Below are 18916 nucleotides of genomic sequence, written 5' to 3' on the forward strand. Positions count from 1 at the left end.
ACGTCTTCATTTAGGAGTATTTGTCCTCCTTTTTCGGGTTTTTGAAAATGTCCTCCGAGGACGCCTAAATATCCTCCCTTTTGAGATTTTGTCCTCATTCTTAGGGATTTCGACCAAATTTATAGCAAAATTCGACTGAGATGCCGTAAATCAGTGAAGTGACGCTCCTGCGGGTATTTCGGGAGCTGACCGAAAGTTGACCTTTTTTTGTAGTCAACCACCCGACAATGTGAAGGTAAAAACACCGAACGAGTAGGATGACCTTTTTTTTTAGTCAACCGACTACGAAAAGTGGTAGAAATTTACCACTTTTTCAGGATTTTCCACCGGTATTCTGTGTTTGTCAATTTTGAAAAAGTGTCCTCCTTTCCTGATTCCAAAATATGGTAACCCTACCATATGGACACCGAATATCCGTTTTAAATTGACTACTGGGAAACTGGGAACTTAGTATCGCGTACAGGGGGTACAGCCATTGCAGTTTTGTGACATCACCGTATTCTTGCGATTTGCGAACTCCCCCTCTCTAGGGCACTCCCGCGACAACTTTCTTTGGCGTCGGTATTTCTGAGCGTCATCATTTCTCTCCTTTTTAGATAGATTGTCCGAGGCATCGTTTCAAATAATGCAAGACTTCAAAGAATTCTGTACATTTTCGTCAGCTACTAAAAATTGCAGATATACTATATCTCATATAAAAGTCCATAAGTGGGCCGTGCTACAAATCGGCAGCTACGGAATAAAAATGAAGAAAATTGGCCTGATATGGTGTAAATGGCCAATGCCATAGTAGTCGACAAACACCATGAATTCACTGGCCACAACAACATCATCATATAGAATAATTCAAATTGTCACAGACATGGCTCACAAAGCAGATCAATTATAACGGCAAAACGTGAAAGTAAATTCACACCAACAATATAGGACCACAAACTGTTGGGAAAGCACCTTAAGAAATATAAAACTAACAGAGCTCATAGCTGTAGGTTCCATGTTAATAGTGATCAATCCCAGATACAGGTATAGAAACATCACTTCGTCGGCCAAAACGTCGTTCTTGGACCCCCGTCACCAAAACTTACACGGCGAGGCAGCCCAATTCATCAGACGGGTCATTTCAACACTATACCCTTTCTGCATAACATTCAGGAACCTCATTATCTGTAGCGAACCAAGTCCGGTATAGATTACGCTAATCTCGAAAGCGCGGGAACAGGTAACGGTGAACTCCATACTCATCTAATTATTAATATCGGCTTACTATACACACACAAGTCGCGAGTATTATAGTTATGACAAGTTACTGGGATTTGTCAGTTAACATTTTAATCAGAACAAGACACACTAAATGTTGGCTGAAATGCGATGTAATGAACAGATAGTAAGCCGAAACGTGGCGAGATAGCGTAGTGGTATATATCCACAGCTGCAACAGGAATGGGTTGTGGATTCGAGTCCGACCGAGGTCGACTCCAGAATTCCTGCTTAAGTGTCGGAGGTCTATCTAGGCTCCTCCACTCCGCGTTATCCGATCCACGTAAGTGGTGTCCTTAGAAAAGTCTAGAAGTGGGCCGTGCTACAAGTCGGTAAATACGGAATATAAAATAAAGAGTATCGGCCTGAAGTAAAATGACCAATGTAGTCGAGGAGGGTTGGTGCGATGACATGCAAAATAAGGTCAGTCACATGCAAAATAAGGTCAGTGGCGACATGCAAAATAAGGTCAGTCACATGCAAAATAAGGTCAGTCACATGCAAAATAAGGTCAGTGGCGACATGCAGAATAAGGTCAGTCACATGCAAAATAAGGTCAGTCACATGCAAAATAAGGTCAGTCACATGCAAAATAAGGTCAGTGACGACATGCAAAATAAGGTCAGTCACATGCAGAATAAGGTCAGTCACATGCAAAATAAGGTCAGTCGCTAGCAAAATAATATATAAGGTTTTGAATTAAATATTTGGATTTATACACGGACTGTTAATATTCTAGATGCGACCAATCACCTCGTAATGGTAATAATCGTCTGATTATATTTTGTTGAAACATCTTCAGCTTTAGGATATAGATAAGGAATCTCGGACATGAAATTGCTATATAGGAAATATATTTTAAATTTATTTTTGATAAGAGAAAGAGTTGGATTTGTAATTGAAATATGGATTTGGATTTATGCGCGGACTGATAATAATATTCTTCATGCGACTGACTTTCATAATCGAAATAATCATGATTATCTTTTGATTGAAACATCTTAAGACTTAGGATATAGATAAGGAATTTTACTGTTGAAAGTATAGGCTACTATATGCAGGAAAGATATTTTGAATTTCGTTTTCATAAGAAAAAGATTTGGATTTGGAATTGAAGTATAGATTTGGATTTATGTGCGGACTGACCTTATTTTGCATGTCGCGACTGACCTTATTTTGCATGTGACTGACCTTATTTTGCATGTCGCGACTGACCTTATTTTGCATGTTTTTGACCTTATTTTGCATGTCATCGCACCAACCCTGTAGATGTAGTCGGATCGCCATGAATATCAAACAACAGACCGAACGACCCAGTTGCGGTCTTTTAGACTGGCATCCACGTCGACCATCCACAGTTCTTTTTTTAATCTCTATTCCACGGCTCTTTCTTGCTCAATCCATTCTTCCTTGTGAGTGCGTTCTTTCATCGGGTATTTTTCTGGGCGTTTTTGTCGCCGTAGAAGTAAGAACAGCGACGCAAGGGACGAGGAGCCCAGATAACCCCCTGACCAATTCGTATTGGATCAATTTCAATCTAATTTGGGAAAGAATGTGTTTCTCTTAATCTGATTCTAATATAATTTGGAAAGCCACGCTTTGGCGCGAGCCCGCTATCATCGGGTGATGGCGACAGGGGCCTCTTAACCGCTTAGTCTTTCGCCTGGCGGGCATCTTCTCGACTTCGGAGTCGGAGCCACTTGGTGGCGATCTCTGAATCCGAGTACGGGAATCTGACAGAGATGAGCATGGATTAGGACTAGGTTTTGAAAAAACAGGATTTGTGAAATTTTGTCGGATTTGGATTGGATTTGGATTAGACATTTTTTTTCAGAATGGATTAGGATTTGGATTGGATTGACCGATTTTCTGGGAGATTGAAATGTCGTGTGGCGAATGGCGACAAACTTTATTCAGATAAGTTATTAAAGTACTTATGGTTACTAAGTTATCTTGAATCAAGTGAATCGTTGGTTGTGACAGAAAATTTTCTAATCCCTCCATTGCATAAATTAGTATTTTTTCTGAATTTCCAGTTGGAATCGGATTAGGATTGGACATGGACTTCAATATGAAAAAGTTATGGATTAGAATTTGGATTTGGAGGTTCGGATTTGGATTGGATTAGGACAAAGAAATTTCAAATCCGCTCATCTCTGGAATCTGAACAGAGTATTCATTCGTTTGGAGCACTTAAATTACAGTCTAGTTGGCAGTAAGTGCTTTTTGGCGGTACATATCTTCAAGATACAATTGAAAAGTATATTCATATTGAAATGAACGTGAATATTTTCGGCTGACACTCATTTCCTATCTAATACCGAATACTGTGCACGCATATTTTCTGTACCACCATCACTGCCGTTTGTTATGTATTTTGGTTCGATGAAAATAAAGACTCTCTCTCTCTCTCTCTCAAGGGTAATCGTCAGCAACTAGTAGAGAATTGGTAAGAACACTGTATATCAACAATCATATCACAAAACATGACGTCACCAGCATGAAATGTCGAATACGAGAGCGTTCAATGTACTAATGTACTACTCCTTTTGTTGACACAGCCTTGGTTGGTGCATTTGATGAAAGTCGACTCTAAGGCACACAAATGAATGTGAAACCGTGAAAGTGTGTAAATGTGTAACCGTGTAAATACAGTCCATCCTCAAGATTACCGGACCACGACTGACCTATCGATCTCGCTTCCCAAGACATGCCGCCCTATTTCTTGTCGCTTTCTTTTTCTATACCATCTTCTTTACTTCATTCAGTGTGCATGCCTCCTCTTTACATCGCCTAGGCCAAGGTGGGTGTCAGATTCCATAGACAACCTAGTCGCTTCGACATCTTCCTTTCTTTTATTGTATCGACCAACCAAGATAGCGTAATGGTTAAGCGTCCGGCTTCTTGATCGGTAGGTCGTGGGTTCGATTCCCGGCCGGGTCAGACCAAAGACCTGATTAGTAACACTGGTATCCATGGCTTCCCTGCTTGGCGCTCATGCATTACTGGGATAGCATGGAGGGGTGGTGCATGACTTAGAAAGTCGTAAAGGCTATATCTGCACTTCCTTGTCCAGCGGCATATGCACATCATGCACTCATGGTATGCATATGCGCAGATCGTGTGTATGTATATCATGAGTCGGTGTATATGCCGCAAAAACATCAAGGACAAAAATAAACTACGTCCGTCCGTCCTATCGCATTTTTTGTGGTGTATTGAACTGATAAAATTGCTAATAAACCAATGATGAATGATGAAGTGTTACTAATGTCGAGATACCAACAAGCAATACACCGGTATCCAGGGTTGTAATGACTCGAGTCGCGATGTTTTGGTGACTCGACTTGACTCGATCTTTTTTTCAAATGAGTAAAATGACTCGACTCAAGACAAATTTTGCATTGACTTGACTTGTAGCCTAATCGAGTCATTGTGCATGGCTCGAACCAAGCCATATGACTGTACACTAGGACGGCCAAGACAGATATTTCATTGTAACTTTGAATAGTAAAGCAACCAAATTATTGGTATTTCGTTTATCAGTCCTGATACTTGAAAAATATGGCCAAAGACTGTTAAGACGGAAGAAAATTACGATAGTATGAATGCGAACCATTCTATATCACCCGAGTAGAGTTGAAAAACTCGGATTGAACTGAAGACTGAACAGTGACTATGGATCGAAATCAAGCCTCTACTAGCTGACTTGGACGCCGACTTGACTGGCTGGTGAATAGAAAATGACTCGACTTGACTCGAGTCGAAACTATACAAGTGAGATTGACTTCTGACTCGGAACCTTGTCACTTGCTTACAACCCTGATGTTATGGTTTCTTTCTCATGGAGTCCGCAAGGTACACCTAGTGCGAATACGTACGACGTACGTGCTGCAGCAATTAGAGCTTATTGTCTCTGATGATCTGTATAAAAGTGCAGCTAACCAATCGTCTTGGTGCTCGGCTATACAATACTTATCTCGAGAAGCTGTTGCCTTGGGTGAAGTTCTTCGTACCAGATATATGCTCAATACAATGGTTTATTCGACGTTGATGCAGTAGTAGCGTATAGAGTCTCAATCACAATAAAGGTAAAGTCTAACACGTGTTACCTACACTTATATAGAAGTCTCGAGTAATCACAAGAAGAAGTAGTTTCTTATCCGAGACATAGCGGAATATCATGGACGAGTGATCACAGCTGGATAGCTGCAATATTTCTACTTGAAAAAGGAATTAATTAGGACTAATTAAGGGAAAAGCCAATTAGATTATACGACCATGAATGACAAAGTCTATTTACTATGTCGAATACAAATTTGGTAGAGAAAGGTCACCCCGTCCCCATTAAAAAGGAGATCGGATAGTAACAACACGAGTAAAGACTTAATTTCAACGACCATTTAGTAATTACATGAAATGTTGTCAACAACTACAATGAATTAGGCCTATACAGTTTCAGCTTTAGTATGAGATTTGCAAGAGTAAGGTTTTATACTGCTTTTCTAATATACAAGTTATCGGAAATCGGAATCACACAAAGCAATTTTAATCCTAACAAAAAAATAAGCCTAATCAAATACAAATTCATCCACGTGACAGCCCAAATCATCATGAGTGGTACCGCCGCTGTTCACGTGAAGGCAAAATTAACTTCAGTCTGTGGCCGGTATAGACACAATAGTGGCCAGTTCGAACATTGCAATATCTCGGTCGATATTGTGACTTAGAGTAACCAACATACTCAAGTCCGCGTAAACTTCAGTTTCGGGCCGTGGCCCATATGCACCAGTGTGTTCCTGGTCAGTGAAATTCGTACAAAATCTCGATCGATAATGTACATGTGTTTCCGGCGTACAACTTGTTACTCAACTCATGTGTGCCTGCACTGTCGTGCACGTGCAGGTTTCCTGTGGGGTCTGGCATCGTTTCGGGTTGTAAGAACTGCGTAATTTTCGTCTGCGGTTCTTGGTTTGTCTGATTGACACAGACTTCAGCGTATAGAGCTCCCTTAGACACTGTGCGGGGTTGAAGATACGACGTGGCTACGTACGCTTGTTGGCGCTGTCGGGTCTTCCAATGATCGCAGAATTGGGATATCGTCGGCCGGTTAATCGATAATTCGCGGTATATCGTTGTCGTTTCGTCGGTGGAATATCGGCGAACTGTTGGTGTAGTTGTAGGCCGTTGCTGTGAGACGGCACGAGGTTTCAGAATTGTCCCGAAGTATATTGCCAGGTCGTTGTTGAGTTGAGCTTGTCGAAATAGCTTCGCACACATGAGTAGAAGATTGGTACGCTGGAACGCGGAAGCGTGGACGACGGACAAGTATATTCGTCAATTCTGTAAAAACCTCACGACAGCATGACGATGAAAGAGAATATACTAGCACGATTAGAACTAGCACAAAATAACAATACAAGCATGAAATAAAACACAAAGCCTATCAATAAGTAACCAGTCTGAGAAGGCGTGTATAAGTAGTACGGTGTTAGCAATATCAGAAACAATTTTAAAAACAATAAGGCACGCTGTTCCCTTACAGCGTTGCAAGCAAGGGGTCAATCTCTGTCGACTGCGGAAAAAAATGTAGGGAGGACCGCGCGAAAAAATCTTTTGCACGTGGCGAAAGAAAATGCAATATGCACAGGAAGTCTGGTAACTAGCGAACTCCTAATGTAAGTCCAAACGATGTCTGCGAAATTGCGATCCAAGCAATAAATTCTCGGTGCGGCCGGGTTAATGGTTTGCGTAATCTTGGCAGCGGATGTGCGATTGATAGGTAATGCTGAGTTTTGTAAAGTGAATTTCAAACAACTCGTCACAAGTCAATCAACTGGCTAGAAATGATAAAACAGCGCGTTATGACGTTGTACAGAATTGATATTAATTGAGTCATTATAAGGCTGTTGAAGCACTAAGAAATGTTTCAAACTTGAAAGACACAATATAAGCCTGCTCAATGGTTGTTTATTGAAATTTATATCGAAAACTGAAATTTAATGGGCGTTTCAAGGGCTTAATAATGTGGAAATACACGTTTTTCTGATAGTCGTCTTTATGCGGAGTAATTATCTCAGCAATTGCAACATGTGGTTGAAGTACGGGATAACGCTCGTAGTTATGCTAAATGTACGCATGCGATGCCGTGAAATATAAAAGTAGGGTAGCGTTAGAAAGCTATTAATGAAAATAAGCTGAATGATATAAATAATATTAAAAAGCAGACACTAAAGCCAGATCTTGCTACAAAAAAAATGGTAAAAGTAGTCAAGAAAGTTACTCAGTAGAAGTAGAAGTAGCGACGAAAAAAATCGACCCCAGTATGAGTAGAAGTACTTCTTCCATAAGCAACCTAAAACTACTTGAAGTAGAAGTAGAATTGACTGACTTTAAATCTACTCAAGTAAGTAAGTAGCTGTGAAAGCGATCGTAATTCGCTTACATGGATTCTTAAAAGGTCGAGCTATGTGGAAGGTACCGAGCTTGATTCATATTGATGCATACCAGGAGGTATCCAATTTTTGACAGCATAGGCATTCGTCAGCATCATGGGATTGAAATCATAGTATTGATATGGAAATGCGATACTAATCCTATGTTTACTCGAACAGCACGTTTTAGAAAACATCATGGTATGACATTATCCCCATATTATAAGGCCTGCAGTTTAGTCGAAGAGCAATACGGAGAAGCTGTATTGGATACGCTTTAAACACTTTGTGCGATCCGTGAACGTTAATAAAAAAATATAGTGGACCGTAAAAATTCCATATTGTGTAGCTTTATTTCCGGAAATTAAAGGCATTACTACACTTGCTTTACTGCTTCAACATGTATGTTATCCAGACAAAAGAACTGATGTTAATTAGAACTCAAAGTATATGATACTGGGGATTGAAAATGAAATATAAATGCTACTTCTAAAAGCGTTTTTAGTCCGGAAAGTTTCGAAGGTTGGTATGCTAAAACATCTCTAAAACTAAAAAAATCAAAGTCCACTTTTCCAGATTAGAACACGTCGTGGACTGCTAGATTACAATATGATAAGTAAATGCTAGATTGCGAAACATCCGTTTCAAACGTTATGACGAGCGGGGCGAAGTGCGACAACGCGGTGCTTTACTCAACTTTTATGAAAATTAAGTGTTGATACTTCGTGAAAACATCCCCGGAATTTCTCAGGCTATCTTCCTGATTGAAGGATTAAACTACTTCTACTTGACAAACTGAAAATAGCGAAAAGTAAGTAAGTAGATCACAAAGTATTACGAAGTAGAAGTAGCGAAAATCAGATGTACGTGAGTAAGTATCAGAAGTAGAGGAAAACGATTCGAGTAAATCGAAAAAAGTAGAAGTACTTCGTTACTGACCACCTCTGGCTACAAAGCACGGCCTCGGTAATTACAAATAGTCCCGAAGGCGTGTCATATTTCAATCTTGCACGCTTATACATTAATGTGTAACATGTGGAGCAAATTGTAGAAAATAAAATTCAAACAGCAGGGAGTCATGACCTATTACGTCAGGCCAACAAGCAAACCAGATAGCGTTTAGGAGTGGCGGAATAGATGCTCTGTGCACAAGGTCTGGCGCGTAATCGAAAACAAATGAAGGATTTATTAGAAATGTAAGTGATTACCCCTGACGAGTGTCAGCCGAAAATATTCGGGTTCATTTCAATATGAATATACTATTTAAATGTAAGTGAGTAATTACAATATCTGTCAAACTCACATTGATCATGGCATGATGTTATCATATACAGAGGAGTGAGAGGGCTGTTATGTGTCTGTAAATATATGAAAGCTGAAAGGCCTATGAAATCCCTTTTTGAAATGCCGTCAGACTACCATTACTCAATGTGGAGTTACGAATGGGTTCTTTGAATGAAAGATGCGTCATTATGGACGATCGGTAAAAGTACAATATTCGGGCAAATTAGCATAATTTCGGTTAGATAATAATGGTGGAACCGAATGATGATTTCAGGCGATTATATGCTGAACAAGAAATTTGTATTGCAAAATTACACTTCCTTGCTAAAGCGTTACGAAATTTAAGAAACCGTTGTGTTTAGAATCAGCGGAACATGCACGTGGCGATATAATCGAAAGCTGAAAACCACATAGCGTTTTGTGATAAGGTTTCCGTTAACACATCAAAAATAAATTTCCGAACTAGAGTATTTCGTATTCACGGTCCGTTATTTATGAATCCAAACCAATGTACGCTGTTCAGTTATTATTCGACTGAACAAGATATGACATATTAATATCGAATTTTACAATAGGTCTAGTGCTGAGATAAGAACATCACGGCCGTAATGTTAATAATATTTAAAGTCACCGATAACACCTTAACTTAGCGGAGGCCATTAAAGCTATGAAGGTTGATAAAAACGCGTTGTAGGCATAAAGGATGCCGCTCGACATTACATTCAATGCATATAAATCTGACACGAGACTGCGGTACTGGTCAAAGGTTCTATCGTATAGACACAGGAATGATCGCAAAGAGGCCCGCCTTAGCCCCGGTCCGTTCAATCCGCAGGTTTGTTCGGACCAGGAAGCGTTATGCTCTGAGCTTCTTCATCCCGCCTCTACACACCCGGGTCGAACGAATGCCAGCCCCCGATTTCTCGCATCTCAATTCAATATACAATGAGAGTTGCCGTGTAATTGCATAAATCGGTGATATTTTCTCAGTAAATGTGGGACATAATTCCATTCTTAGCGTATGGTAATCCCATAAGATATAGTGCTTAACGAATTCAACGATTGTGGGATAAGTTAATTTGATCTGTGCACAAGATAAATCCCATATTAACGAATTCAAGCAAAAGATACCTAAGACCTGATTCACATTCGACCCTATCTTAGCGTAATATTTTGGTTGGAAATCATAGATTAGTCGTACGGCGAGCGGTATTCAAATGTATTGCGCTCGCATATTTATTCCTCTCAGAAAAACCAGCGTCGGCACGCCAGGCAATGGTCTACAGTTCATGTATGCTAGCATGTAATATGTAGTGTGTAATGCGCTTCATTTTGTTAACAACCAAAGTCATTTGCCTTTGCGCGTCAGTCATATATTGTCTCAGAAAAGCTGAGCTATCATTTACTGACGGCGCGACACAATTTTGAACGGGAAGGCGATTTGATTCTTGCGGGTCGACGATAGTCGAATTTTTCGCAATGTGCACTGATAGCCCCGGCTGTCCGGAGAAATTGGCCGCGTCATTTTGACCAATTTTAGCAATTAGATTAACTTTTGCTTCGCCTAAATACGTAGGCTCGTTTATAACAAAGCTGATAGGAAAAGCGTGCCCAATTTTTTCATCGGCAATACCGAGTAAAGCAGCTTCGTGCTTAACATCTTTAGCGTGACCGATTTCAGAGTCTAGTACCATCTCAGCTGGTTGCATAGTTTTACCCGCCATTTAGACACTTTAGTAAACACTTGTCTATGACAAATATCGAATATGTTACGACAAAATAACAAAAACACTTCAAAAATCACTAACACATACACAATTCGATAGGGTCAGCTGTCATGATCGTTTTCAACAGAAATTGACAATTAAAAACGTGTACCGTGTTCGTCCGTGAAGAATGTCCTTGTCGTCGATAGCAAAAACTTTCTCAGGGCCCATGCAGCAATTAGAGCTTATTTTCTCTGATGATCTGTATAAAAGTACAGCTAACCAATAGTCTTGGTGCTCGGCTATACAATACTTATCTCGAGAAGCTGTTGCCTTGGGTGAAGTTCTCTTCGTAACAGATATACTCAATACAATGGTTTATTCAGAACGTTAATGCAGTAGTAGCGTATAGAGTCTCAATCACATTAAAGTAAGGTAATCTCTAACACGTGTTACCTACACTTATATAAAAGTCTCGACTCTCGGGTAATCACAACGAGAAGTAGTTTCTTATTCGAGACATAGTGAAATATCATGGGCGAGTGATCACAGCGTTATCACTGCACCAGCGTTATCTAATACTGACCTTTGCCTTCATATTCAGGTGTATCACGCTTTGGCGTGAGGCCGCTATCATCGGGTGATGGCGACAGGGGCCTCTTAACCGCTTAGTCTTTCGCCTGGCAGGCATCTTCTCGACTTCGGAGTCGGAGCCACTTGGTGGCGATCTCTGAATCCGAGTACGGGAATCTGAACAGAGTATTCATTAATTCTAATGATTCGTTTGGAGCACTTAAATTACAGTCTAGTTGGCAGTAAGTGCTTTTTGGCGGTACATATCTTCAAGATACAATTGAAAAGTATATTTATATTGAAATGAACGTGAATATTTTCGGCTGACACTCATCAAGGGTAATCGTCAGCAACTAGTAGAGAATTGGTAGGAACACTGTATATCAACAATCATATCACAAAACATGACGTCACCAGCATGAAATGTCGAATACGAGAGCGTTCAATGTACTAATGTACTACTCCTTTTGTTGACACAGCCTTGGTTGGTGCATTTGATGAAAGTCGACTCCAAGGCACACAAATGAATGTGAAACCGTGAAAGTGTTACTTATATCGAGATACCAACAAGTAATACACCGGTATCCAGGGTTGTAATGACTCGAGTCGCGATGTTTTGGTGACTCGACTTGACTCAAGTCTTTTTTTCAAATGAGTAAAATGACTCGACTCAAGACAAATTTTGCATTGACTTGACTTGTAGCCTAATCGAGTCATTGTGCATGGCTCGAACCAAGCCATATGACTGGACACTAGGACGGCCAAGACAGATATTTCATTGTAACTTCGAATAGTAAAGCAACCAAATTATTGGTATTTCGTTTATCAGTCCTGATACTTGAAAAATATGGCCAAAGACTGTTAAGACGGAAGAAAATTACGATACTATGAATGCGAACCATTCTATATCACCCGAGTAGAGTTGAAAAAAGTAGGTTGAACCGGATTGAACTGAAGACTGAACAGTGACCAGAGTGACTATGGCTCGAAATCAAGCCTCTACTAGCTGACTTGGACGCCGACTTGACTGGCTGGTGAATAGAAAATGACTAGACTTGACTTGTGACTCGGAATCTTGTCACTTGCTTACAACCCTGATGTTATGGTTTCTTTCTCATGGAGTTCGCAAGGTACACCTAGTGCGAATACGTACGACGTACGTGCCATTCACTGCGACAGAGATAACTTCTTTCGAACAAGTCATGTGTGACCTCAATTTTTCAACTATTTCTATCGATACTATCAATACATGGTAGAGCGTTTCACCATAAATACGCATTAGGGGTGATCCAAATGACTTTTTTTCTCAGATTATACTGGCTAATTGATAAAACTCTTAGGTCATCTAATTAAAGGCAGCACACCAAATTTGGTTCAATTCCAACCAGCAGCTGCATTGCTACAGGAGAAGAAAGTTTTTTATTAATTATAAAAAGTAAATATCGAAAAAAATTCAAACATTTTCTGTTCACCCCATGAAACTGTTAGGTTGTCTACAGAAACGATGCTCACCAAATTTGGCTCAATTCCAACTTGTGGAAGCGGAGTTATTGCCGTCGAAAAATTTGGATTTGAATAAAATAGTACCGGTGGCCAGGTTTATTCATATCCAAATTCCCTGACTGCAATAACTCCGCTTCCACTGGTTGGAATTCAGCCAAATTTGGCGAGCATCGTTTCTGTAGACAACCCAACAATTTCATGGGGTGAACAGAAAATGTTGAAAAAAAGTTTAGACTTCAATTTTATATAATAAATCCAAATCTTTATTCTCTCGAAACAATGCGGCTTCTGGTTGGAATTGAACCAAACTTGGTGTGCAGAGGTTTTTTTAGCCAACCTAACAATTTTGTCGAGTAGCCAGTACAATTTGAGAAAAAAGTCGATGATCAACCCGCATCATAGTCACCAGACTTGAACAAACACACAATCTAGTTGGATGACAGCCAACTAACTGCTCTCAGAACAACACAGCAACAAAATAACCATATCAATGACAAATTCAACATAGAGTGATTGTTAGGAACAATACCGATGTTCAGACTTTGAGGGCTATTTTAAGTTTAGTTCCAATACACTGGCCAGATTTCAATTTGTATTCACGACAGTGCGACACTAGCTTTTGGTTAACACTAGTTGTAATAAAATTTAGCACTCAGGTCTCCAGCTATAGGACTGTCAACAATGCTGCTTTTGCCCAGGCTCAGCAGTCAACCACATTGTGCGTGCGGGCATGACTGGAGCTGCACATCTATACTTACGTTGGTAATCTATACTCCTGGTGTGGGACTCACTTTTTGAAAGCTGTTCGGTTATGCGATTCTTTGCCAACAAAAGACACCGTCTCTTTGTCTTTTCTTCCTTTGGCCGCGTGGCAGACCCGGCAATCAGGCTATTCTCACACCTGCGAATAACGAAAAATGACTTGTAGTAATTTTCGAAAATAAATTTAGTAACACATGTTTTGCAACATATTTCATACTTTGAGATGATGCAAACGAACATACCACAAAACAGGCGCGTGGCCAGCCGAGAAAAAGGGGGCGTTTTGAAGAAAGGGAGGTGTTTCGCAAACACGGTGTTCTAAATCAGTGGTTCTCGACCTTTATGTCATGGTAGACACCTTTTGGACCTCCACATACCCCTCAAGTATTCGTTCAAAATTAGCCCAATTGTCGTGCAACCGTTATCTATCTTGCGCAAATATTAACTCTATAGGCTTGTGAGAAACAGCCACAAAATGAATTTTCATGAAAATAACATCATACTAATTGATGAGTTTGCACAGGATATAGGATGTTTCCTCGGAGAAGGTCATTCAGTTGCTGTGAGTCCTGACGTTTTAGCAGTTTGAAGCGAAACTGCCTTACGAGTTCCCTAGCTTTGAAAATTACAAATTATGTTGTGAGTCGTGTTGCAAATTTAGAGGCTTCGTCGACCCCCTGAAAATGATTTGCAGGCCCAGAGTTGAGAACCACTGCCCTAGAGAACTAAAAATTGCCCAAAGGTAAAGTAATCTACAATAGTCCTCACCTCTTGTGTTTTTTCCATCTTGCGGGCATCCAATGCGAGCAGCGGGGGCCCTGCCGTTGAAGATGGCTCTGAGGATAGCGTAGATGGGTCTGCAGGCAGCAAAATTGTCTCTGCAGGCCGAGTAATATGCTCTGCAGGCCGCTTAATATGCTCTGCAGGCCGCGTAATATGCTCTGCAGGCAGCGAAATTGTCTCTGCAGGCAGCGTAATATGCTCTGCAGGCAGCGAAATTGTCTCTGCAGGCTGCGTAATATGCTCTGCAGGCAGCGAAATTGTCTCTGCAGGCAGCGTAATATGCTCTGCAGGCCACGTAATATGCTCTGCAGGCAGCGTAATATGCTCTGCAGGCCGTGTAATATGCTCTGCAGGCAGCGTAATATGCTCTGCAGCAATGTTCCCTCTAATTTTTCAAGAGTCTGCGCAAACGCGCCAACTCACTGCGCAGGCCCTTGGACAACAGTGCGCAACCCCCCTTCAATAGGTGATGAAAGACAATGTTCATGCCACGCCGAGAAGACTATCATTGGTTAGTTTCTCGCAGGGTTGTAATGACTCGAGTCATGACTCGACTCGAGTCAGACTCGAGTCACGATTTTTTTATGACTCGAATTGAGTCAATATTTGGATTGACTCGACTTGTACTCGAGTCATTATGCATGACTCGACCCAAGTCATTGACTCGGCTTATTTTATATGACTTGAATATGAAAAAATTTGCGAATCGTAATGGCTAGATCAACGCATCCGACGAATTCTGCCGACATCGCTATTTGTCACCACTGCTTTCGTTGCACTTGTCTCATATCAGATATGCCACCGTAAAAACAACAGAAAATGATACATAGTAGCAATAATGCATTGTACAAAATCGTCCAGTGATGAAGAGGTGATAGATCATCCGCAATTAAAGTACTCAAGACTTTTCAATTATACAAGCAAACAATTGAAGCAAAGTTCAATTAGAGTCAATGAAATGACTCAGATGGTCAAGAGACTGATAAGCTCATGTGTAGATTTGAAGGCGATGATTTTTGCATTTTTGGGCGACTAGAAAGAATGAGTATTCAATGCTCTTCAGTGTGGTTCAAAAATGCTTGTCATTCCTGCATCTAGTGCACTAGTGGAACGTGTATTCAGTAGATGTGGATTCATTCTACGGCCATGCCGCTTTGACATATCTGAAGATCTCCTTTCCACATTAGTATTTTTGAGGTGTAACTCATTGATTTGATTTGCTGTCTGTGAAAACACACAATGCTCCTCGTCCATTTGACGTTTTGTTTGGTATGTGCATTGTGCACGTGAGTATAATAATGAATGGCTAATGTTGTGTGATGTTTGTACAATATGGCTGTTCTAAAATAACTTCTTTTTTATTTTACTGGGTGGTTACTTGATAAAATTGTTATGTTGCATAAAAGGAACACTGAATCTGGCTTAATTTGAAAAAAGTGGAATCAATGATGTGAGAGGAGAATATTTTGGATTTGAAAATAAATGGAGTGAGTATTTTAGTGAGAAATTCTTTCTTATAATATAATCACATAGTAGTAAGCCGACTATTTCTCATATCCAAAACATTCTACTCTAATAACTTCAAATTTGCTATGAATCATATTTTTACACAATGTAACAATATCATGAGATAGCCGGTAAAATTCTAAAATCTCTATTTGTAATTAGTCTAAAATTTTCTTTCATAGCATTGCTTTCTACTGGTTGGAATTGAGCCAAATTTGATTATTTAAGCAATCAAGCAATTTTAAGAAGTAGCCAGAAAATTTGAAAAAATGTTTTTGAACAGCCCCATTGTACAATTATTAATCCAATGCTGTAACTGCGATGTAGTCTGTAATGCAATTGGGAAAACCTTTAGTATAATCAAAAGGTATCTGTTCTGTTGTCACTGCACAATGCACATAGTTGCATGCACGCTTTTACAGCATGCTGGCCTGTTGTAAATACCTCTACATAAACATGCATCTATATTGATTCTCTATCAACTAGTATCTTGACGTGAATTTGTTGGTTCTCTATCAGATAGTATGTAGACGTGAATTCGTTGGTTCTCTATCAGCTATTCGTGAGCTATCGTCGATGTGCTCATAACAAAAACTGAATGCTTGTATTGGTGATGTATCAGACTGACAAGAGTGATATTTGATTTTAAGTTCTAAGATTAGTAAAGTTATATTTAGCATCGGTAAATGAGGCAAGGACCTGTCCGGTATCTGCCCAAATAAACATGTGCCAGGACTCTGATAGGGACGAAATGAGCATGTTTCGCAAACAAGGAATTCGATATCACCCAAGCAGGATTGAAAACATGAGTTGAACATGACTTCAATACTGTGACTTGGACTCGACTCGAGTCATAACACCATGACTCGGACTTGACCCTTTAAACGGTGACTTCGACTCGGACTCGAGTCTGTGATAAATTGAAAATGACTCGACTCGAGTCAAAACCACAAAAGTATGATTGACTCGTGACTAGGAACCATGTGACTTGGTTACAACCCTGGTTTCTCGCAGATTAACTTCGAGCTAGCCCATTGTTATTTATAACTTTGTTAAACCATGTTATTCCGCCATTCCCAGAAAATAATGCGCTATTGAAATGATATCAGTATCGCTCACATGTACGAGGCCATACTACAAAAATATCTTCCTTGAGGCGCAGGTGAGTGTGAACTCTCACTTCTTCACGGAGCGCAATAGTTAACTTTGCGGGGCGCACTTGTACCTTGCTCTGCAGGCAGAGAAATTGTCTCTGCAGGACGCGTAATATGCTCTGCAGGCCGCGTAATATGCTCTGCAGGCAGTGAAATTGTCTCTGCAGGCCGCGTAATATACTCTGCAGGCCGCGTAATATGCTCTGAAGGCAGTGAAATTGTCTCTGCAGGCCGCGTAATATACTCTGCAGGCCGCGTAATATGCTCTGCAGGCAGTGAAATTGTCTCTGCAGGCCGCTTAATATGCTCTGCAGGCAGCGAAATTGTCTCTGCAGGCCGCGTAATATGCTCTGCAGGCAGCGAATTTGTCTCTGCAGGCCGCGTAATATGCTCTGCAGGCCGCGTAATATGCTCTGCAGGCAGTGAAATTGTCTCTGCAGGCCGCGTAATATACTCTGCAGGCAGTGAAATTGTCTCTGCAGGCCGCGTAATATACTCTGCAGGCAGCGAAATTGTCTCTGCAGGCAGCGTAATATGCTCTGCAGGCAGCGAAATTGTCTCTGCAGGCCGCGTAATATGCTCTGCAGGCCGCGTAATATGCTCAACAGGCAGCGAAATTGTCTCTGCAGGCCGCGTAATATGCTCTGCAGGCCGCGTAATATGCTCTGCAGGCAGCGAAATTGTCTCTGCAGGCCGCGTAATATGCTCTGCAGGCCGCATAATATGCTCTGCAGGCAGCGAAATTGTCTCTGCAGGCCGCGTAATATGCTCTGCAGGCCGTGTAATATGCTCTGCAGGCCGCGAAATTGTCTCTGCAGGCCGCGTAATGTGCTCTGCAGGCCGTGTAATATGCTCTGCATGCAGCGAATTTGTCTCTGCAGGCCGCGTAATATGCTCTGCAGGCGGTGTAATATGCTCTGCAGGCCGCGTAATATGCTCTGCAGGCCGCGTAATATGCTCTGCAGGCAGCGAAATTGTCTCTGCTGGCCGCGTAATGTGCTCTGCAGGCCGTGTAATATGCTCTGCATGCAGCGAATTTGTCTCTGCAGGCCGCGTAATATGCTCTGCAGGCCGTGTAATATGCTCTGCAGGCCGCGTAATATGCTCCGCAGGCAGCGAAATTGACTCTGCAGGCCACGTAATATGCTCTGCAGGCCGTGTAATATGCTCTGCAGGCCGCGTAATATGCTCTGCAGGCCGTGTAATATGCTCTGCAGGCAGCGAAATTGTCTCTGCAGGCCGCGTAATATGCTCTGCAGGCCGCGTAATATGCTCTACAGGCAGCGAAATTGTCTCTGCAGGCCGCGTAATATGCTCTGCAGGCCGCGTAATATGCTCTGCAGGCAGCGAAATTGTCTCTGCAGGCCGCGTAATATGCTCTGCAAGCCGTGTAATATGCTCTGCAGGCCGCGTAATATGCTCTGCAGGCAGCGAATTTGTCTCTGCAGGCCGCGTAATATGCTCTGCAGCAGACTTGGACAACTAGATAATTCTAGTTGTCTAATTTCGCTAAATTAGAGCGAAATGCCAGTAATCTAATTCTAATCTAATTTGGAAAAGCTGAAAATTTTCTAGTTGTCCAAGTATATGGTTGGACAACTAGATAATACTAGTTGTATAATTTCACTAAATTAGAGCGAAATGCCGGTAATCTAATTCTAATCTAATTTGGAAAAGCTGAAAATTTTCTAGTTGTCCAAGTCTGCTCTGCAGGCAGTGAAATTGTCTCTGCAGGCCGCGTAATATACTCTGCTGGCCGCGTAATATGCTCTGCAGGCCGCGTAATATGCTCTGCAGGCAGCGAATTTGTCTCTGCAGGCCGCGTAATATGCTCTGCAGGCTGCGTAATATGCTCTGCAGGCAGTGAAATTGTCTCTGCAGGCCGCTTAATATGCTCTGCAGGCAGCGAAATTGTCTCTGCAGGCCGCGTAATATGCTCTGCAGGACGCTTAAT

At 41.2% G+C, this 18916-nt stretch overlaps 1 protein-coding gene and 1 long non-coding RNA gene across 2 annotated transcripts in view; both read right to left on the reverse strand.

The window, feature by feature from the left end:
* LOC145445123 (uncharacterized) overlaps nt 1-3672 on the reverse strand; it is a 45019-nt gene extending 41347 nt beyond the window's left edge. Inside the window, exon 1 of the long non-coding RNA XR_013916892.1 lies at nt 3593-3672. This is a non-coding gene — a long non-coding RNA (uncharacterized LOC145445123). The remainder of the gene's footprint in view (nt 1-3592) is intronic.
* Nucleotides 3673-5279: 1607 nt separating this feature from the next.
* Nucleotides 5280-15463, reverse strand: LOC145444120 (uncharacterized). Its single transcript, XM_080322047.1, has 5 exons — nt 15445-15463; nt 14288-14720; nt 13516-13658; nt 11268-11431; nt 5280-10943 (listed from the first exon to the last, which is right to left on the reverse strand). Exons 1-5 carry the CDS (start codon nt 15461-15463, stop codon nt 10920-10922), a joined length of 783 nt encoding a protein of 260 aa, XP_080178173.1. The 3' UTR covers nt 5280-10919.
* Nucleotides 15464-18916: the final 3453 nt, after the last annotated feature.

This window comes from Botryllus schlosseri, chromosome 8 (assembly GCF_051294905.1).
Source record: "Botryllus schlosseri isolate E-star chromosome 8, Bs_hap1, whole genome shotgun sequence".
Lineage (NCBI taxonomy): Eukaryota > Metazoa > Chordata > Ascidiacea > Stolidobranchia > Styelidae > Botryllus > Botryllus schlosseri.

What these genes read in the sequence shown, in the direction of transcription:
- LOC145444120 (XM_080322047.1), bottom strand. An exon ending in AGATGGAAAAAACACAAGAG is followed by an intron (nt 13,659 to 14,287) that starts GTGAGGACTATT and finishes CGTTATTCGCAG; the next exon opens with GTGTGAGAATAGCCTGATTG. An exon ending in CAGGAGTATAGATTACCAAC is followed by an intron (nt 11,432 to 13,515) that starts GTAAGTATAGAT and finishes TACTCTGTTCAG; the next exon opens with ATTCCCGTACTCGGATTCAG.